The sequence below is a fragment of the Topomyia yanbarensis genome, chromosome 3 (assembly GCF_030247195.1).
Source record: "Topomyia yanbarensis strain Yona2022 chromosome 3, ASM3024719v1, whole genome shotgun sequence".
NCBI classification, from domain to species: domain Eukaryota; kingdom Metazoa; phylum Arthropoda; class Insecta; order Diptera; family Culicidae; genus Topomyia; species Topomyia yanbarensis.
The window spans coordinates 105,596,907-105,620,953 of NC_080672.1; the positions used below are offsets into that span (position 1 = coordinate 105,596,907).

The 24,047-nt window shown below is 38.3% G+C and overlaps 1 protein-coding gene across 1 annotated transcript in view; it reads right to left on the minus strand.

The window, feature by feature from the left end:
• Nucleotides 1-24,047, minus strand: part of LOC131689369 (uncharacterized) — a 135,206-nt gene that overhangs the window by 4,224 nt on the left and 106,935 nt on the right. The window contains exon 2 of the mRNA XM_058974417.1: nt 5,543-5,726. Within this exon, the coding sequence (XP_058830400.1) occupies nt 5,543-5,726 (184 nt within the window). The remainder of the gene's footprint in view (nt 1-5,542; nt 5,727-24,047) is intronic.

Sequence of the window (24,047 nt, forward strand, 5' to 3'; positions counted from 1 at the left end):
AACCTTTGGAGTCGCCTTTTTCACTTTTCGCCACTGACAGCCGGTCACAACGTGCTTCACCACTCTCCATAGTTGGAAGATGCTGTAGAACTGCCGAACATCGTTCATTACGGTTTCAGAATTACCATGACGAAAGGCACGATGGAGTCGTCTACAACCAGCGTCATCACTGGATGTTTTCTTTGGAGAATCACCGGGCACCTGGCATCGAACGATGTATGCGGTGCAGCTCCAATTCTCCCGCCGACGCGTAGCACGCCACATTCATTGACTGTTTGTGTCAACTGATACAAGCTGCTCGATTAATGCTGCTTGTCTTCTCAACACTGCAATCATCTCATCCGGGTACTCCTGCCATTGCGCAATCCACACAAGTGTGTTCTTCGCCTTCTTCAGTTCCTCTTGACTAAGATACAGCAATTTCGGCGTCTCTCCATGACATTACGCCTACAGTTGCCCACGAAACGGTGTACGTATGCAACTGAACCTAGCAACTGTCACCACTGTGAGAATCTAGAAATATCTATCACAACCTCTGGATTAGAAAGCAGGATCTCAGTTCCTCTTCGGGTACCCTTGAAGGTCTCGATTTCTCCGGCCAATTCTCCTCGGTAAGCCGAAGAAATTCCGGTCCATTAAACCACTCGTCGGTTGCTTCAGGGCACGATTCTTACCCCACTTTGTTGCAGCATCTGCAGGGTTTAGCTTGCTGGGGACCCACTGCCATTCTGAGAGGTCTGTTGTTGTCAATATCTCCCGTACACGGTACGCTACGTACTGCGTGTACCGACGATGATCGGCGCGTAATTAGGTCAACACTGGCGGAATCGCTCCACAGGAAGCGCTGCTTCACCTTCACGCTGTGATTCTCCTGAACGTATGATATCAAACGGAAGTCTCTGCTTTGCGCTCCGTGTTGATCACTTTGAAGTATGCTACGGCAGAGAAAGCGACTTCACTTGCATCGATGAAAACGTGCAATTGAAGATGATCATACATCTCTTCTGTTACCTGTTCGTCCCACTGCAATCCAGCTCGCCACACATCCTGAAGGAGAATCTTTTCATGGACGAGAGACACGCTCAGCAAATATCGAATACGTCCATTTGGCATTTCAACATCTAACGTTTGGTTGGCCGCTTACCGCTATCTATCACCATATCTCCTCTTTAATTTCCATTGAGAACAGCACCTCGTTCTCTAAAGTCTGACATAGCATGCCCAGCACGCGATCGCGATCGCTGCATTCAAGCATAGGCTGTTGCTTGGGATATCGAACGCCTTTAATCCATGAAGAACTCCAGCCTTGTTCGACGCCCAGGTCCTAAGATGGATCCCTTCTGGTGTATCGCTGCAATTTCACGCGACACTCGCTTGGCTTCTTCGTTATTCTCGAAGCGATCGAGATAGTTGTCAACATAATGGCTTTTCAGAATTCCCTCTACTGTTCGTGGGAAATGGTCTTCAGGAATTCTTCAGCGTTTTCATTTTTAGCATACTGCGCTGACGCCGACGAACACGTGGATCCAAATGTTGCCACATGCATAATGTAGGTTTCCACCGGTCCTGATGGGTTATTCAGGATCAAGAAATGTTGAGAAAGACGCTCTGGCTGGTGGATCAACAGGTGGTGGAACATTTTTCGTATATTTGCAGGCACTCCTACTTTAAGCAGCATTGCGTTCAGAGATATTCCATCCACCTTTGCTGCTGCGTCCCATATCAGTAGAACTTTGCCTGGCTTCCGAGGGTTCGTCACCGCTCCTAGAGGTAGGTACCACGCACGTTTTAAGTATGCTCGTTCTAATCCTTTGCAGCACAATGCGCATATCCTTTGTGCTGGTACTCCGCAATCGGGTATTTAGTTTTGCAGCCAGCTCATCATCTTGCGCTCCAGACACTCAAAAATCTTGAATGCCATATTGTAGCTACCCGGAAGTTCGATGTCGTCGTACTGCCACAATGGACCTGTTTCGAGCTGGTCACCTACTCGTCTCGTCGTCTGCTTCATGATGTTTCTAGTCCTCTTCTCCTCGTCGGATTCCAGAACTACTGACGGCTTTATCCCTGCATCTTCATTGAGAAATATTCTATCACTGCTATATGTAAGTCCTGGTCGCTGGCGTACTCACAGGCGTGAAAATTCAGTAAAAGCGTGCCTTCTTTACCACTGTCACCGAAGATGCATCATTCTAGTCTGGTTTTCACTGCAACAGGCTCGCTCTTCTTGCCTTCCTTCACTTTCATCGGTACAGTGAGGCTAACCTTGTTCAAGCCTATCAACAGACGGGGAACAGCATTTGCATAGCTGACAATTGGTAAACCTTGAAGGTAATGATAATGTTGCGCCAGCTCACCCTAATCAAAACTCTATTCCGGCAAAATAAGCTCCTTCACTGGACGGATATCATCAATAGAGAATTGTTTTGCGCTGCAGCTTCTTTTCTACTTTGACACGGGTAGCTTTACCTGTCCACTTCAGGCACAAAAGTGTTGTCCAACCGTTGATTCCCAGTTGCTCTGTCAGGTCGCTCTCGATCAGCGATAGATCCGAGACATCATCCAGAAAGGCGAAAGTTTCGATGGCAGCTCGTGGCCCTGAGATGACGACTGTTATAATACGGAATAGAAGAGTCTGCTTGCCTTGCCGATGCGTGTGATTTTGTACTGTAAGCCGAGTATTCGAACTAACTCGATCAGAATGCAGGAGTGGATGGTGACGATGTTGACATCCTTCGATCGCACACCGTGTTGCGTTTCTAAGTTTCTCCTTCCATGTGCGCTAAGGCAGCTCCGACACAGCCGTTATTTTGCGCGAACTTCCACCGGTTATCTACGGTATACGCTTCAAACGCAGAGCACGCTGATACTTGGTGCCCTGATTTCTGCATTCACAGCTCCCTTTTGCCTATACTTCTACTGATCGCCGCCATCCTCTCCAACGTACATCGTTACTCTGCTAAAGGTCTTGACGATCCTGAGCATGAAGTCCCCGAACACTTTAAGGTTGACCACCGAATGCTGCTGTATATGATCTACCCATTGCATCATAGTGTGTGCAGGCAGTTTCCCCACTAACTCCGTCAGCATCGTGGGATTGGATAGGTGCTCTTGCAGTCCAGTGGCTTCCAGGTGCTCGCAGAGACTGCGCACAGCCATACCAAAGTCGATGATTGTCTCCAATCTTGCCGCTTTCGGCGTCGGAACAATTCGTACTTCCTGTAGTAGAGCACTGATTAACAATTCATGTCGTCCATACAACAAACGAAGGGTATCAATTACATGCGGTACTGATTCAGGAAGCAACAATCTACTTTTGACAGATTCATACACGGGTCCTTTCAGGCAACGTTGAAGACGCGCGAGATTTTCGGCGCTGTTATATTCACATACTAACGAGCTATTCATAAAGGTGATGATGAATATTGGCCAGTCAGCTGGGTTGCCCGAAAACGTAGGTAGATCGCGGGGCATTACTGGGAAACTTTTCTTTCTAAGCTCGTCCTTCTGCTGACCCTGCTTCGGTTGCTAACCATCTCATCCGTTTCGTTCAGCTCCTCTTCCAGGATCGCATATTTCTCGGCGAGATGACGTTTCTCCATCTCTTATTGCTCTTCCAACGGCTTCATTTTCAACGACAAACGTGCTACCTTAGCGCTGGATACGGTTGTTCGGGAGCAAATACTCAGTGGCAAACAGTGCGCGCAGGTCCACGGTCGATCGGCAACCGATGCAGTCACTTCCGGAACACCGCGGACTTCGATGATTTCTACGCACTAAAAACTGTGCCCTGATCAGAAGTGTTCTGGACTACGTTGTGCAAGTGAGGGCACCGTACCTTGCCGTTCAATGTAACCGACTTTAACGTCTACAAAGATGTTTTGTGCGACTCGCTCTCAGGAAACTTTCATTCCATGATCCAGTTGTATTGCCTCCTTATGCCGATAGATGTATGCTACTCGGTCTGCAGACTCTGGCGAGTCGTATCCTCATGCCAAGAGTTTTTGTTTTCGATTTGCTGTCAAGTTCTTCTCTCGGGCGTTAATTTGTATGTGTCTCCCCGTGTTTTTCGTAACCCCACTCTGTTGTGGATCCTTAGACACCGTACTGCATATGGACAAAATAATCCACTGGAAAATTTTGCCGCAGATTTAACGAAACCTCTTCATTGTTTGATTTTAACATTTCCAAGCATAGATAGTTATTAATAATATATATATATATATATATATATATATATATATATATATATATATATATATATATATATATATATATATATATATATATATATATATATATATATATATATATATATATATATATATATATATATATATATATATATATATATATACATATATATATATATATATATATATATATATATATATATATATATATATATATATATATATATATATATATATATATATATATATATATATATATATATATATATATATATATATATATATATATATATATATATATATATATATATATATATATATATATATATATATATATATATATATATATATATATATATATATATATATATATATAGTTTTAAAAGCTGTCTGTCCGGTGTAAACCGAACATAAGAAATAAATAAAAATCAGTTCAAGGTAAAAGGTAGTGGCAGAACAATTTGCGAGATTTCGAATAATACGATTATCGATACACTACTCGCTGAAGTCATTGAATTGCTTCTGGAAGAAGTGTGAAAAATTTTGGGGGGTCCGGACCCCCCCGAACTATCCTCTTGGATCCGCTGCTGGTTTGAAGTGTTTTAGTCATGACACATAGCATCTCAAGTTCGTGGTCGACCCCATTGTATCTACACGGAAACGAAAAACTACCTAAAATTGAGTTCCTTTGACTCAATCTCGTGGTATCATGGTGGAACTTAAAATTAGGTAAACCGTGTTGAAGGTAGTTGCCATTTAATCACGGCAAAAATTACAACTCATTGATAGGTTTTTTATACTCAAATTTAAGTTGAATTTACCTAATTTTGAGTATACCCCAAACAACTCAAAAGTACCTTCCTCCACGGAAGACCTCGACTGAGTCGAATCTCTCGTTTTGTTTTTGACAACACTAATAAGTGCGAAAGCGAGGCACAACTCAAAAGTAAGTTAAAAGAACTTATGCTGCAGGTTGTTTTATTTAACCGTGTATGTGCCAATCGTACTGAATATATAATTGACATTTCCTCCATTATATACAACATAACCAGCTATGGAGTCGTAGTTTGGACAAATGAGGAAGACACAATTGCACAACTAGGTAGATTAAAAAGAATTTTCATTGTTTATTTGTTGTAAATATATAAAAGTTAAACATATAAAAATCAGCTCGATTGAGTGCCATTCAGTAAGTGAAATGACAACATATAAGCTGATTGACGCTACTGAAATTGTCAAGCTCTGGTAATATAAACGGAGTGGAAATATACTAAATACGTCATGAATAAAAAGCATGGGAAAAATGCTTAGTAGTGTTAGCCGAATTGTTTCATCGATTTAAAGCTTACCTGAATTTGGGAAGCTGTACAGATGTCGCGTCTCCACCAAGTGCCCCTCCTCAAGTTCGCCTTCGCCACCGTCAGTCTCGTCCAGCCCTTGCTGTTGCAGTAACCGTTGCAGGTTGCTTCGTCGGTTCACTCGTTCCAGGTACTCTCGATATTTGGTTTCGAATTCTTGTTGACTGACGTTCATCTAGAAAAGGAAATAAAGAACGAATGGTAATAAATACAAATAGTAACACTAGACGAACATTTGGTGATGATCAATCTGATTCAATTGGGGTACTTATCGCACAATGATGTATTTTTTTATGTGAGGGATAAGTAACAATTTAAAACACGCATATGTATTACGAAAATCTGTATGAAAAAAACTGGGTATCTTCAAAAATTTCCGTGTGAATTCGAACATCCGCATTCCGGTGTGAGCCGACCATCGGAAGTGTTGCGTGTTATTCACACTTCAATGATCATTTAATAATTTTTTAGTTTCCGTTAAGCTTGAACTTGAGCTTCACGTTAAATAGCAAGAAAATGTCTTGAAACATAGCCAATCGACATTTTTTTAAATTATTTTTTACATAAGGAAAACTAGAAAAGGAAAATAATGAAATAATGTCGAAAGCAATAATCGAATGGAATATGAAATAATTTTGAGCGGACCAAAATTAGCATGTGTACCGAAAGCTTTACTCTGTTCATAACCAGGTCCCTTCGTTTGTTCCCCTTCTCTGTCAGCATTCCACCTACAGATCTTTACCAATGGAGCTAATGCCCGAAACTGAACCAGGCTCCAACCCCAACCGCTGTCAAAATGTATGAACTGACAGCGGTTGGGTCAGAATCCGAACCAGCCTCAGGTCCAAGCAAAAACGGCATAAGGTGACTCCTACTCCAGTGGGTACCACGGGTAGCAAGGGATAGGAGTTTTGTATCAGAGGTGCATGGAGATATAGTTTGGCCTCATGTTCCAGAATAATACAGCTTTGCCAACCTTTTAAACCAAAAATCTTAGAGATAAAGTAATTCGAGTATTAATAATAACGAGACCCGACATTGTATATTCCCGTTCTACGCTTAATTCTTCCATGTATCTATATAGGTCGAACATCTGCATTCCGATGTGAATTCGAAAAACAACACAAAAATTTATGACTTTACAGCTATTATGGTAATCTACATTAGATAACTACACTGATTCCTGGGTTTATTTTTCGATTTTTTTTTCAGTTCCTTCTGAAAGCTGTCTATTTTTTATGCATACGTTAGCAATTTAGCATATTAAAAGAGAAATCAAGACGAAATTATATGAGGGTAATGCACACCTTTTACCACAACAGCTCCTGCCTGAATAAAATTGAAGCTACCGTCAATCCGGCACTAGCTTAGTCTTGTCATTAAGTTAGTGTCGGATTCTGATGAGACGAAGTCGAATCGCAATTTCCATAACGAATTAATATAAAAGTACAACTTTAATTTCACACTAAAAACCCGCATCAAAAATTCTTCAGTGTGCAGCAATTGAGGCAGTATCGTGTGACTCGTGTGACAGTCATGCTTCATAAGTCCGTTGAGCTTTTGTTTATTTTTCTTTTTTTTGCGTTCCATATATCTGCCGATCGATCAATCATAGGATGCTTATTGATGATCTCATATAAAGTAGGTGTTGATACGTGCATTTATATGGGCCGCTGTTTGACTGTAATTCGCGTAGATCAATATTTTCCTACTATGATTCTTTATCCAAACAGCAGAAAGATCACCGAAATGAAAAAAAGATGTGGAATATCTCGAACAATATTTGTCGGTTCGCAGGTTTATCCGCTCACATGGTGTTTACTGAAAAGGATGTCCGGTTGTTGGGAATTGGGTAAATCGTCCATGAAGTTTGAATAAAAGTTAGATTCTGAATTTAAAAATGGATCTTTAATATTATACAGTGTAGTAGATAACAGTTTAGGGTGGTTAAGCAACATAGAATTTGTAAACCGATTTCGCAGTGTATTAACAAACATAGAAAAAGACTATCTAGCCGGAAGCGATCAATCGACTGTATTGGTGAGCGGGAGAGGCATGCGATAGGCAATAAACGTTTCTATAGAGACGGTAGAGCGATGGTAGTAAATAGTTGTGAACGCCAACGAGAGTCGAGAAAGCTGCTGCTGAGTACCCGTATATCGTGCAAATGAGTGTTTATAGCAACCGAGGTTACATTAGTGTGTGTATATTTGGGACGCGGTGAGAGATGGAGAGAATGAATGTATGATCGGTTCCAGTGCACGACTGACGAGGAAAGTTTCTTTCGCGGCGACATACGTCGGTTATTGAGCTTCGGAGTATAGATCATACGAACCGATGAGAGAGTAATTGAGCCTCTGAGCTAGAGCGAAGGGTTGCAGTCGCTTAGATGAATCTCGAGCGTTATTCTATTGGCGAAAGTTAGCACGACTGGACGTGTTTGAAAGTTGGTGGTCAACTATCGAATATGGCTACAGGACGTCACGACAATGGCGCAGTGGACGCTCCCGTCCGGTAAGTATTGTTGACCATCAACTGTTAAAAAAAGTAGAGAAGTGATCCAAGCTGCTTAGTTTTCATCTGCATATTGGAGCACGTAGTTGGGACGAATAACGGTGCTTATGTGGATAGGAGGTCAACTTCTTTAATTTGTATTTTGAGCTTTGTCTGAGGTGCGTGATTCATAGTGTCGGGAGTTTGAAAATGCGTTAGTCATTTGTTTGAGCGGAAGGGCTCAATAACTTAAAGGAGCGAAAGGATTCCATCTGAAAAGGGAGCGAAGATCCTTAGTTATAATGTATGCGGAGCGAGAGGACTCCAAGGTTAAAAAAATGGAAGGAGCGAGAGGACTCCAAATGAAATCTTGAGCGAAAGGACTCAATAATTTAAAGGAGCGAATGGACTCCAAATGAAAATGGAGCGAGAGGACTCCTTGGAAATAAGGTACCTGGAGAGAAAGGACTCTGGGTATAAAAGAACGAATGGAAGAGTTCCTTATGAAATTTCTTCCTTGAGCGAAACGATGTAAATAATGAAATTTGTCGTTAGCACAACAGAGCCGAGTTGAGAATCAAAAATGCACAATATTTTCAAATAGTCTGTTAAGATCAATTTCCAAAATGGACGCGATTATGAATAACGGTCCTAAGTTGATATCCGGAGGATTACCTGAAGGCATAATAACAAAGCTTGAGCCTGTGGTACCGATTCTAATGAAGAAGGATTGCTCCGAGACATGAAATTGTAGCAGACTAACAACCGTTAAACTATGAGATATGGCGTGGAACGCGTTGCAGACGTTATGATTAAAATATTTGACCCTTACTCGAACAATTTGAAGAAGCGAAAGAACCCGAATAAAATGTATGTAATATGGGAACTCGATACAAGAAGAAGCTGGAGGATTCGAAATGAAAACGAAAGAAACGACTTGATACAAAAAAAAAAGAATATTGACGTTAGTGCAGTAAAGTCAGGCGATGAACCAAAAATACGGAATACTTTCAGCAATATAGAGCCATTTCTGAACCTTATGCGATTACAGAGATTGTTGGGAATACAATTGAATTGTGGTCAAAAGTAAATTTATTGAGGAACATCTGTAGACATTGTAAGCAATGATAAATTTAAGATATTTAAGATTTCCATGTGCTAGTTAAATACCACCCCTTGGTGAACTAGGTACATTATCAGAATTATAGCTAAATGATCAACCAAAAATCGACAAAACATCGATTGACGTCGATCTATGCATTGTATTTACAATAATATCCGATATTATATTGATGTAATTGATTGTTTTTGTTTGCAATATTCTATCTTTCGGTAGATTTATTCAACGTAACTTAGTGAACAAACTTTCATATCGCTATATAAACACTAGACTCCTTCCATTTTGTGCTAAGAATTTTAAGCAACAAATCAAAAAAAATCACCCTATCATTTAATATTGGAAGTATGCATCCTGTATAGACTTATCCAACTGCGTTCGTATTGTGCAGTTTTGACGTTTGATTTGGGAGGAAAACAAATCGTTTACACGGCGATTTGGGAGGAAAACAAACCGCTTCTGGGCTTAAGGGAAGGGCGGTAGTATAAAAAGGCGAGATCTTAGGTGGGTATTTTAAACGTCAGATATCTTAATAGGAATAATAAATATTCTTAATTTTGAAGCAGTTAATCATACGTTACGATTTCAAAATGGTTTTACACGGTCATTCAGAGATGCAGTTTTGTTTCATGGGATTTTGGCGACACGATTCATGCCTATCAATGAGGGTTCAGTAAAGATATACTATTTATAACCTCACGGGATCACTGGGGTTGAACCTTAATTTTTGAATGGTTTATAGGGTGTGTATGTGGTATCAATTCTAACGAAGACCGATCAAAATGATAGAATCACATCCAAAGGTCAGCTACATAGCTGTGGAGCTACATAGCTGTGATTCGTGCGACATAACTGTAAATCTTGTCATATCTAGAATAAAATATCTGTAAAATAAATGAAGAGAACTTCGCCATGAACTCCAATATTTTTTTAGGCTATTGCAAATTAATTAAGCTAAATTGTAAAACAAGCATTACACAAACGAGGCACGAAGTCGTTATGAGTGATAATTTGGGGTATTACACTAGAAATGTGCAGGGAGTAAAACTGATTCCACCAATAATAGTAATACGTAATTCGGGTCATGAAATTGTGCAAGGCGAAATGCATCATAAATATGTTGAAAGAAGGACTTTTTCAGTTCAGAAATGCTACAGCCAGATTCAATGAAAGTGTCTATTGCATTTAGCATAGACCTGTTTTTCATACAACATTTTAGTAATCATTCGATAAATATACAACCTTTTCAATAGTTGAAAACTGTAACCATTTAGAGTGGAGGTGGGGAATATTGTAGTAGATAACAGTTTAGGGTGGTTAAGCAACATAGAATTTGTAAACCGATTTCGCAGTGTATTAACAAACATAGAAAAAGACTATCTAGCCGGAAGCGATCAATCGACTGTATTGGTGAGCGGGAGAGGCATGCGATAGGCAATAAACGTTTCTATAGAGACGGTAGAGCGATGGTAGTAAATAGTTGTGAACGCCAACGAGAGTCGAGAAAGCTGCTGCTGAGTACCCGTATATCGTGCAAATGAGTGTTTATAGCAACCGAGGTTACATTAGTGTGTGTATATTTGGGACGCGGTGAGAGATGGAGAGAATGAATGTATGATCGGTTCCAGTGCACGACTGACGAGGAAAGTTTCTTTCGCGGCGACATACGTCGGTTATTGAGCTTCGGAGTATAGATCATACGAACCGATGAGAGAGTAATTGAGCCTCTGAGCTAGAGCGAAGGGTTGCAGTCGCTTAGATGCATCTCGAGCGTTATTCTATTGGCGAAAGTTAGCACGACTGGACGTGTTTGAAAGTTGGTGGTCAACTATCGAATATGGCTACAGGACGTCACGACATACAGTATAATGCTTACTAGAATATTTTGTTAAAAGTAGCGTTGTAACGAATCATGGAATACTTTCTAAAGAGCCAAGCAAAGATGATTATTTCAAGCATTCTTTCTTTCTTTTATAATTTTCATTTTTCTTCTTAAATATCAAAAAAACCAAAAAGTGGCGAAAACTTTCACTTGATAGCGTAACGTTTTACCCAGACAGTGAATTTGTATCAGGTTTTTAATACCCGCAAGCTTCTTCGAATGTGTGTCACGATTTTATATTTAAATTATGAGATGCTAATAGATGCCACTTCTGAAAATTTGAAAAAAAAAAGACTGTGAAGCACTTGGCAACCGAATATACTGGGTAGTCTTTTTCCTGCGAGTGGTACGATCATCCAACTTTATAAAAATGCATTAAAGGTAAATGAATAGAAGATGAGTCAAATTTATGCGGTACACTTGGACATAAGGTTAGTTTTTATTCAACTTGCTTCAGATCAATTTGTAAGTCGCAACTGGGAGGACATAGAAACAGATTTAATTTGAATTAAATTACTTAGGTTTAAAGGTATTCAGCAAACCATCAGCCCCAGTTATATCCAGCTTGAAAATGAGCTGGAATTATGGCTGCCTCTAGTTAGAATCCGGCTCTAATGGGACAACCGATTTTAGTTAAAAGTTTGGTTTTTTAGTGTTTTGGATTCTCCCCGTCAGTAACTAACACTAACTTAATGCTAGTTAGATAAGTCCTAACCAGCACAAAATTGGCGCCAGTTGAACACTAAAATCCAAAAAGTCACATCTTGAGTGAACGCTAAAACGGCTGGCTGGTATCGAGTGATGTCTTGGTAGTAAGCGCTGAAGTTCATGTTTGCTGATGAGGAATATTGAACTGAAGCCGTTTTTTGAGATTAGACCCAAAGGCCTTGGGTCTGCTTCAATAAATTTTCTCGTTAAAGGACACTAGAAAGTTGACAGACATCGTGGAGCAATGAAGAGTTAAGGTGGTGGCTAAATTCTATTATCCCGATGTTAAAGGGTGTTCAAATCAAAAATTGTCGAGCAAGAATGCGTGTAAATCGGGCAAACATTTTATTAAAAATTCAAAACATGTTTCTTTAGCAAGTTCAATTCATACAGAATAAAGAAAAAATATTCACTCAAGCTTCCTTTTTAGCGAATGCGAATGACTCCTTCCATCATGTTTTGCACAGCCTACTTAATCACTTTACTCGCCGTAGAACGTCAATTTGCTTTGAACTGCATCTCTCTGACAACCGTCTTTCGCGTCTTCTTGAGGTTCCGCTTATTTTGCTTAATGTGTTTTCGACTGTTAAGGTGGTAGTTTATGTTTTAAAGATCGGCGTTTCAGGAAATATTAATCAAGAACACACGTTTCGGTTTGGTTTGTTGGATTCCTTATTCTCCAAGGAATCGAAAATGTTGTGTTCTGTTGTCTGTTTCTTCCGACAACAGAACACAAAATTTTGATTACTTTAAAATGGTTCAATAAGGACGAAATATTAGAGAATGACAAAAACGAGTGTTCTTGATTTATATTGACCGAAACGCCAATCGTTAACTCATAAATTATTACCTTTACAGTCGAAAACTCATTAATATATAAGAATAGCAGGGAAAATAATTCCGTGTCTCTTCAAATAAACAGACTAAATAAAAAATTGCAGGATTTTTACATAAAACCGATATATTCCTATTAGGCGGAGTTCTGGCGTGTTGGGAGATTTCGTTTCCTTGGGCACCACCTGGACGTATGTTCCCGGCGTACTACTCCACGGCTTTTTCCGTAAAAAGAACGGAACAAGTGTGTTGTTTGTCAAGGCAGTCCTGCACATAAATTGTGTTGGTTGATGGTCCCGGTGGCGAGGGTAAATGGTGCTCTTCAAGTCACAGGAACAGATGGCCTACCACATGAGATAGGGGAGCATGGGAAGACTTGATCAAGTTTTTAGTTAAACCTACGTGAATGCCTAAAAACGTTTTCAATCCTTCAAAACTCATTTAAACATAATGCGCAGCAGTATTGTGCGTATTCATGTTTTTTTGCAGAATTTTTGGTTTACTTTTTCCAAAGTTATAAAAGTTAGTCAGAGATTGGTTTTTTTTGGGCAAGTCTCTCCAACAAGAAAAAACAAGAAACAAATAGGAGCCTCTGATCGTGAAAAGCAAGAAAGCAGTGCCGATGATAGCATTGGCGTGAACGATAACGCGAGAGAAGGCAGACTGAATGACCCTTAAGCTGCGACGGATAAGGCAACTAATGCCTCACCGCCGAGAAAAAGGATCTCAACACGAAGCATCTTACTGTCAGTACCAACCCCTGCTCAGTAGGGCAGTAGTTTTTTTTTAATTCTCAAAGGCCTATCCTCTCATATTGAGACAAAGGTCAAAGTAAGCTCAGATGCCAAATTTCACATCATTTGGACAATTTTAGACTCCCGCCCACTTGAAATTTTTGAAATTGGTGCTATGGGAAAATAAGAAGGAAAAACATATTAAATGCTATAACTTTTAAAGTAGTAATCAGAAAATTTATACCTCTTTTTAAAGGAAATAACATTAGTATTTGAATAGAGACATTCCTGTTTCTAATAAAATACGGGAAAGTGGGGTACTGGGTCATTTTGGCCCCAAAATCCCCTATTTTTAAAAATTTTCTGCTCCGTGATGCAAATCATACATATTTTGCAGTTTTTCTAATGTGAAAAAGTCTCAGAAATCGAAAGGAACCCTTTTGCCCTTTGTCCGAATACGAGAAGCTGGGGTTATAGGGCCATTTGTAATTTGTAAATTTTATCATCTTCTCGTGCATATATCTCTACTATTCTTCACTCAATTTTAATAAACATGTATGCAGAATGAAGTACTTTGTTGTACGTTATCCAATTAGTTGAAGAAATATTGCAGAAAATTTCCGATAAGATAACGATTTTGGAACATTTCAGGCTTCTCATTGTTCTAGCCATATGCTCGATTACTATTACGTTCTTGAAAAAGCTTTACTTTAGGGCATATATTTTTGTTGTTGCAAATTCTGGCTCAGTCGAACACCATGTATTGCCACAGATCTAAGAAGCGTCACATGGTATGGAGCACTGGTGCTAAAATCCTCTCAGCCAGCTAACCGGCCAACTGTTGGATGAAAATAATAAGATAGAAGATAAAGAACTCCTTTCCTATAAAGTCCAACGCACTCAGCTGAAGAAGTCAACAGCGCCTGTATGCCTCTTGTTCTTCTTGAGACGAAGTTGGTCATGATAGAAGCCAGAGTCGGGGTACGCACACGGCCTATGTGGATATATGTCACTAAACGGCGGCGGCCTACTACGACAGGCGGGCGTTAAAGAGAGACCATTCAAACAGAAATCAAACTCCGTGTCGTGTCAACACAGTTTGCGAAAAGCGACACCTTCCTTTCGTCAATGCACAGTCAGTGTGTGGGCACGAGAGCCTTGTGAAACGGAAAGATGCAAGTACTGTGAAAATATTTACTTATGCATGCCAGCCTCTTTTCTTTTCGATCATTTACCCGAAGGAAAAGTGAAGACGTGCAAAAATACGTCTTCCTTCCTATAGAATTCCGGTCTATCCAGGCTACACTTATCGTAACCAGGCGGCCCGATAAGACCGGTAGGACGCCTCGGGGCGCCTCCGTCAACAAGGAAAGCAATTAGCCCTTCGTCCTGTGCATGTAGCATTCCGAAATGTCCCCCGCTAGCGACAAAGAATGTGGCGCAAAAATCAACAGACGCCGACTCAAGATAAGATCAGTCAGCCAGTCAGTGTATGGTCGCTTTTTCGAGGAGCCTGTGGTTTCTAACAAGTGGCCAGCGAAGGCAATTTGGAACAATGTTGTCTCGCGACTAAGACCGTTTAGGGACCACACGTGAGCTCGCACTAGTCTGGTAATGCCAATAATAAAAGATTCGTTAGCATTATCGACAAAGAAACCCGATTTGACGATGGCGGTGTGTTAATGGTTGTCTGTACTTTATAAAAAAAATGTGACAATACTTGCCGGGTGTGCAGATGTGCTAAATAGCCATGCCAATGTTTACTAAATTTAGTAACGTGTAGCATCAACAATCTGAACCGGTATCGGAAAGCAATGACAAACCAGGATGGTCAATATTTTGAGCAGAAATATCATTTTTTGGTGATCATGCGTAAATTTTTTGAAAATACTAGTTGTAAAAAACATTTTTGCGCAGGTTGGGTTTTTTGTGTAAAAATCGTTACATCGTCGCTGTTGTGTTATCTTATGATATTTAGCACATCTCGAGAAAACCGATTTTTAAAGTTTGGTATTGAATATCTTGAAACTTATAAATGGTATAAACAATTCAAAGAAGACAATGCTTTGATCTATTCTGTATTAACCTCTCAAATATTACGAAAATCGGTTGACTATGTTGCGAGTTTTATACTGTAAATGTAAACAAAAGTCGCACTCACACGTGTCATAGGTGTGTATTGATGACAAAATTTGTATGGCGTCCCGTATAAATAAATACCATTCCAGAAATTTTCGGAACCATTTCCTAACTATTCATATAATACTCACCATATTGGGAATACTACTGATACATTTCACCATTATAATTCAAATATTATACTACCATACTCATTTTAGTTACCATTTCCAATACCTTCCGTGTATCCTATATTGGAGATTTGTATACTACATTGTACTTTTGCGCTAGAGGTTAATATTGCTCTGGTGGTCTTTGTTATTCGCATATCTGTTCACGCTGCTTCAAAAACCTGTAGCTTAACATGATCAAAAATTTTCGTCTTGCAATATTACTGCGATAGCTCAGTTGGATAAAGCGATAGTCCAGTTAATCTCAATCAAGCTCTCATCAGAAGATTGCGTGTAACAAAATGAAATTTCATCAATCGATAGAATTGAAATGTGAAAGTGAAGACATTTTTTTCTGCGCCAATATTTTATATATCGCTAGATCTAAAATATGCATGCCACCATAATCTGTATAGTTCTTGAATGGTATGTTGTCAAAATGTATATGGAAAATCGCATATTTTGGTATGGTGACTGTTCTTAACGACCCGTTGTTTGTATGGTCGAGCATGGAAAAACGACACTGGTTATTTTCGATATAATACCAGGCAATGGTTAATCTATTGTTGAACGAACCATATTGAAAATGGTTTTTCAATGTTTGATTTAATGGTTGGCATATGGTAGACATTTATGCGGGGTGTCATAATCGCGCCTGGAAAATTTTCCATAGAAAAAAATCATAAATTATTAGCATTTATTGATATCTTTGGCTTCATTTGATCTATAAACAATCGGTGAGATGGATTTTGAAGGAAATGAGTCAGGGAATCTAGAAAAAATAGTTTTTTTGGTTACAGTGTTGCCAAATATGTTATATTTCCAGTTTAAAACTTAAACTGAATTTTGCTCACAATTCGTGTATTTTTGTTTTGAACATGATTATGTCATTGTATTTCACAAATAGTTTTACACATAAAAACATCTTATACATCAAGAGAACTTGAGCCAATCCTCAGACACAGTCATTTGAAGCAAAAAATTGAAAATTTCTCAGCGTATATCTCAGTAGAACCCGAGACCAAAAAGCCCTCTTTGAATCTTATCAATAACAGTTTATTGCACATACTTAAAACTAGACAAGCGTATACTCACAGTATAGGTGCATTCTAATTCAGAGCAGTTTTAATTTGGAAAAAACAATTAACTAATGGCCATTTTTGAAATTGTAAACCAAGTTTTTTGTCCATTTCTATAAGTGTTTCTAGAAAGTATCTTCATGGAGCACTTGAATGATCGAATCAAAAAGATGGGCTCAGTCTACTTACTACTTCTGCCGCAGTCAGACGTACAATCGAGCCAAGTGAACAACAGGCCTCTCGATCTAGTGTGCATTGTCTCGAGAACAAAGAAAACATCGGATTATTCTTGTCATCATCTGGGAGGGAGAAACAGACTCAATAATTGTGAACGTCATAGCCAGCCAGAACGAAACTATCGCTCCGAGCCACAAAAAAGTGAACATTGAGAAAATGAAAGTATTGTTATCGTATTCTTGCTTGAAAAAGTTTCTGAACAATAAGTTTCCTTGATTTTTTGTCTAGATTGGGCAAAGTAATAAATATTATCAAAGTTTTTCTGCGATTTTAATGTCATTTCCAGATTAACCAGATGAATTTTTCGGTAATCCGTACTGCCATCATCAAATAAATTGCATTTCTATGTATTCAATGATGAATAAGAATTTGGATACGTTCAAGAGTTTCGAGCATCGTTTTAAGACAATATTGCGATCTTGCTATAATGTAAAATATGAAAAACGCAAAATTTATATGCAAATTTCAAATCATCTTTACATTTCATCGAATTAATCAAACTACCAGACAGAACGAAAGTGTTTGAACATAAGAAGGAAATAATCACTATTAAAAACAACTAGTGGGAGGATTCAACAAAAGTGTCTTTTTCACTTGAATTTTTATAAATTTTAATAAGTCTTTATGGTGTTTGAATTATGTAATTATTCTGTATCGTTGCATAAAAGCTCAATAAACTACGTCTAACATATGTTTTATGCTCGTTATGTAATTATGGAAAAGAGATGACGCTGTAAATGTTCTCTACTCCAAGAAATGAGAATGCAGAATCAAAAAATAATGACGAGAATCGAGTGTGAAGAGTTTTAAAAATTTGTGGCTCATTAAACAATTTTAGAATGGGTGACACTTTGCTTGTCAGATTTGACGGTGCCCCAGTTTAAAGTTTCTTTTGAGAATGTACTAAGAAAATGAAAATCATCAACGTAGGCCTAGATGCATGCAAAAAAATATTATCAAAGTTTCGATAAAAGAAATTAGTAAGTTACTTCGACATCAGGTTTGACATCGACATTATATTTTTAGTGTTCGGGTACCCATAGATTAATCAGATGATCCGATTCATTAAAATATTCCATTTATATTTATTAGCTAAAAACTTACATTTCGAAAGTTATTTGCAAAATAACCCTGTTGTATAGCAAATGGTTAAATTTGACAGCTAAATAATTGTTGTTGGATGATGTGAAAAGAAAGGTGGAAACAGTTTTCTGTACATTATTCAGGTTGGCAATATTTTTTAGTAGAACATAAAGGGCAAATATGAAAACGAGAACATGTTATGTCAAACGTTTGTTCGGTTATTTCATTATGTGGATCTTTATGTTCGAAAACTGCGAGTGACATATTTAAAGCTGTTTTTACAGCTGTCAATTCTAAATACCTATCCATTAGTCAACATTTGGAATGGGTCGCTCTTGTCATTGGATTTAACCATCCGATAGAAAAAAAAACTCGAACTGTCAAATTTCAATCAAAAGTGAAAAAAGTTCGCCAAATGGTCCACAGCCTAAAAGTATATATCTCGACAAACATATGATTACGGCCTAAAAGCCAACTGTCAAAATCCACTTTGAATGGAAATTCCAGACAAACCGTTACTAGTCGAACACAGTTCACAACAGTTTATGAAAGAGAAAACTTTTCTCTTTCGTTTATTATCAACATCTGTGATTGGCGTGTAACGGTTTGTCCGGAATTTCCATTCAAAGTGGATTTTGACAGTTGGCTTTTAGGCCGTAATCATATGTTTGTCGAGATATAACGTTTTTTCTAGAAGTAGAAACTGATTCGGGTTACAACCCCAATCGCTATCACTTCATATATTTAAGTTCGTGATTTTTTAAAAGAGTATCAGGCAAGTTTTATTTGGAAAGGCGAAAGGCAATTTGTTAGTCATACTACCGAAGAAAATAAAAACTTGTATGAAAAAAATATTGCAAATTATCGGCATTATGGCCGCGTCCTTGAAGCGCAGATTTTTCGCAGAGGCTTGCGGTGAACACTTTCCCAGGCGGTTCGCTCAACTGAAATCGAAAAAGTAAGAAAGTTATTAAAGAAAAATGTATTCTGGTGAACTTGAACGGTCTCGGTATTAAAAAAAAATTCTGCGATGGAAAAACTGTGTTGATAACAAAATTTAACGTCATATGTTATGGGATATGAGCTGGAGCCATCAATCGTAAATTACACTCGAATGTAACATGAAATAAACTAGAACTATTATGCAGATTCTTTTTTATATTTGAAAAATAAATTTATCTTATTCAATGGTGGTCGACATTTCACAAATCAGATAAGTATGCCTCTACCGGCGAGTTTCCTTATTCAAGGACTCTGTTAGTTTAATTTTTATAAAATCAAATTCTATTTTTCAACTTCAATTTAATATTGTATCAGTTTTGTAATAATCAGTGCAAGAAAATTTTTAGGAAAACGTGGTAGAATGAAGGAGAAGAACGGCACAAAATCTTATTTTTAAAATAGAAGGTGAGACACAACGTTCCGAAATGTGTTCATTTTCACTCGAGCACTGGAACCAATCTGTCGTCTGACTTTTTCTTCAAATCAATGTAAAGCACCCGAAAAAAAAAACTTTTACTGATTTTATACTGCCCCAAGCTCTATTTCCATCACACAATTGAAGTCATATGCCGGTAACACGCTTGCATCGATGACACGCAAAAAGAAATTGCTGATTTAAGCGTCGCCCACCTTGATCGATTTTGGCTGTCGCAAGTTTTCTTGCTCCGTGACAAGTGCTATTATTTACACTTCGTGCGTAGTGTCTGTTTCTCCCTCCCAGGTCATCATGAGTAAAGTTGACGAAAAAGCTCTACTCCGACCCAACCCAATATCATTCAACACGTTAGCACAAGCCAAGCGTTTCGTTTTGAAGAACAACGTAAAACACGTGATTGGAAGTGACAACGTTGGAATTAAGATTCCCGTATATATTGAGAATGATTATATAGATGTAAGGTTATATGACCTATCACCTCGTACCCCTCCTGAGCCAATTGCAAAATGCATGTCGCAATACGGAGAAATAGAATCCGTTACACCTAATACTTGGAGAAACTTCTTCCCGGGTACTCCGAACGGCGTTTTTGTAGTGAGGATGCGGGTTGAAAGGCCTATACCCTCCTACTTGACCATAAAACTCAAAACTCACGGAAGTACAATTATGCAAACTACGCTATGCACCCATTAGGGGTAAACTCATACGTGCAAGTATTGTAATCAGACAGCTCATCATGGACAACCTTGCGCGGAAGATGCAGAGGAAGACGCATATTAACCGATTGTCAACTCATTTACGGCAAATCAACCCAAAACAGAGTTTTCAATATCAATGCCTGACCCACAAGCTGAGGCCAAATTTGTGGCAGCAGTTGCACAGACCATAATGACAACCACGAAAGAAGCATCCAGTACCGTAAAATCAACTGTAAGCAACATTGGCAAGGATAACAATAACAGTGACGGATTTACGCTGGTCAACAATAAGTGCAAGAAACTAAATGACCCCCCAGATGCAGATTGCCAGCAAACCCCGCGAACGAAGGTCTCTGCTCGCAATAAAAAGTTGCGCGCACGAGATCCAATATTATAATAATATTTGTTTATATTTTTATTTTTACATTTGTATACATATAAAAGATCCACGGCTCCGTTAAGCTACCACTATGAGCCGTGTCAAATAAACGAATTATAAAAAAGATGGGCTGGCAACATCAGCGACTTAATCGAAGTGAAGTAGAGTACACTATACAGATTGCTGATTTGGATACTGCAATTTTACTATCTTCTGAAAGATTGCATTGAAATAAGTGATTTCGATATGCCTTATAAATCTCAGATTTCAGCATAGCTCTCGTCCTGTTTGTATATGGAAATAGTTATTATATAGTATTTGTATATACGCTGCACAGTGGGAAACAATGTTCCCCAAACGCGATAAAGTTTCCCCAAAAAGGAATTGAAAATTGATTGTTGGTATTTACAACGACCACAGCGTGTTTATATTCAATACTGAATATAAAACTCGGAATAAAGTTAAATGCAGCTGTCCAAAGTTAGTATTTCTTATGTAAAAAAGTCCAGGGAATCGATCAAAGATAGGTAATCGGCAATCGGTTGTCACGGTAAAGATGGACTTGTCTGTCTATACTAAGACACATGCTAGTGAACTCGGGTGATTCGTAGTTATGCTGTCTAAGCTCAACCCTCATTAGCAGAAGACAAAAGTTAATTCCGTACGATATTAAGCTTGTTCTATTGACCCTGCCACTTCTAGTTCTCCAATCTGTTTACTTGACATCCTTGCTCTCACTTGAGTACTATGGCTCTAATTTTCATAACTTTCCCTACCCAGTAATCTCTAGCTGTCGTTAAAATGTAATAAAGATAGGTATAATAATTGCACGAAACTCGCATACCTATTTCACCCCAATTCTTCGCACGACTTGAGTTTGATGTTATTCCTGGCTCTATATTTCGGTAAAAGATAAATTGCGGCGGATCAAAAAATTTTATGTATACAAAGTCAGGTTATCGTTTGAATATAGTTAGAATGACTACCCGAAACGTGTGTACCCCTTTTAGCCTAATTCCTTCAGCAATTCAAGTATAAAATTATGGCTTTACATATCAGAACCAGATTTAATGCGGCTGATTAAAAGTAGCAACTCTTATGCAAAAACGTCCGAGGAATCGATTGAAGAAACTTAGAATGACCGCACGAAGCTTGTGTACCCGGCTTACCCCAATTCTCCCTATAATAAATATGTAAAATCACACTAACTGTATGCCAAGAGAGGCTGAAAGTGGCTAAACAAAAGCAGTTTTTCTTATGTAAAAAGTAGTCCAAGGAATCGATGAAACGTACTTAGAATGAGTGACGAAACGTGTGTTCTCATTTTACCCCAATTCTTACCATAATACAAGTGTGAAATTGTATCTTACTCAACATTTCAGAAAGAGTCTGAAAGTGGCTGGTCAAAAGTAATTTATTATGCTATAATTTCGCCCTAAGGAGAAAAGAGGTAATTTATTTTATGTAAAATTGTCTATTTTCTTAGTGTCAACTAATTCAACAACGTGTCCCTAAAAGATACTCCATCCAGGCCCGTGCGCAAGGGGAGCGTTTTAGGTGTTCAAAGCCCTCTCACGAAAGTTTGGAATTACAGTGCAAAATTTCTAAACCTCCTGATCAGGAAAAAATGTAAGGGGAACTGGGCCAATTCGGACCTAGTAAAGGTTTATGAGCTATGGAACTGGAACGTGTCAACTGATCCACAAATAAATATTTTTTTCCTGAAAGCCTGACCAATTGTGCACATTTTTTCTAAGGCGATTTTTTTCGTTCTTTTACCGTTTTGTTTATAAAAGGTTCTGCGCAAAAGTACATGAAAGGTTCAAATTACCGTAACCCTGTTCCAATTCAGAACATCCATTTCTTATCGATTTTTTGCAATAGAAATAAGTTATTCCTATTTGAGTTTCACTAAATTTCGAATTGTGTAATGAAATTTTTTCTTTGAAATATAAAACTTTGTAGTAAATATACAATAAAAAGTAAGAGCTGATCCAAATTACATAAAAATAGGTTATAGCGTCGAAATCTGTCAACCGATTTGCGAAAATTTATGTTTTTTGATAGCTCGACCGACTGCGCAGACTTTCCTTTCAAACGGTTTTTCGCGATCCCTTATCAGATCGTATATACGGCAAAAGGTCCGAATTGGACCAACCCATGTTCTATTATTCACACTCCGATTAAACGAAAACAGTTGATAGTTTCACCCCAAAAACAAGATATTAAATAAAAGATATTATCCGGCAGATCCAAAATCACGATAATGAACTTGGTTCAATTCATTGTTATTGCAAATTGCAGTTTCGAAATTAAAAGTTGTGAGTAGATCAGTTACACAGCAATACAACGAACGAACAACATGAACTCGAAGATAATCGGGATGTCATTGTTTGGAGAAATTTCACTGTTGAGAACTAAATCGCTCATGAAACAGACATCGGTATCGGGAGAAATTCCGCCACCAGGGAGCTCTCAGCACGTGTTAGTAGATAAATAGGAACGAGTACCGAAGGATATTCTGGTCGCAGTTGAATATCGAAATAGTGAACTTGCGCCTTTCGATTTTTCTCCTATTTTCAGCGTGCGGAACTAAAGCGCAACTGATGTAGATGATGCGCAAGTTGATTCTCTAACATGTACACAAGATTTTTTGCAATAGAAATAAGTTATTCCTATTTGAGTTTCACTAAATTTCGAATTGTGTAATGAAATTTTTTCTTTGAAATATAAAACTTTGTAGTAAATATACAATAAAAAGTAAGAGCTGATCCAAATTACATAAAAATAGGTTATAGCGTCGAAATCTGTCAACCGATTTGCGAAAATTTATGTTTTTTGATAGCTCGACCGACTGCGCAGACTTTCCTTTCAAACGGTTTTTCGCGATCCCTTATCAGATCGTATATACGGCAAAAGGTCCGAATTGGACCAACCCATGTTCTATTATTCACACTCCGATTAAACGAAAACAGTTGATAGTTTCACCCCAAAAACAAGATATTAAATAAAAGATATTATCCGGCAGATCCAAAATCACGATAATGAACTTGGTTCAATTCATTGTTATTGCAAATTGCAGTTTCGAAATTAAAAGTTGTGAGTAGATCAGTTACACAGCAATACAACGAACGAACAACATGAACTCGAAGATAATCGGGATGTCATTGTTTGGAGAAATTTCACTGTTGAGAACTAAATCGCTCATGAAACAGACATCGGTATCGGGAGAAATTCCGCCACCAGGGAGCTCTCAGCACGTGTTAGTAGATAAATAGGAACGAGTACCGAAGGATATTCTGGTCGCAGTTGAATATCGAAATAGTGAACTTGCGCCTTTCGATTTTTCTCCTATTTTCAGCGTGCGGAACTAAAGCGCAACTGATGTAGATGATGCGCAAGTTGATTCTCTAACATGTACACAAGATTTTTTGCAATAGAAATAAGTTATTCCTATTTGAGTTTCACTAAATTTCGAATTGTGTAATGAAATTTTTTCTTTGAAATATAAAACTTTGTAGTAAAT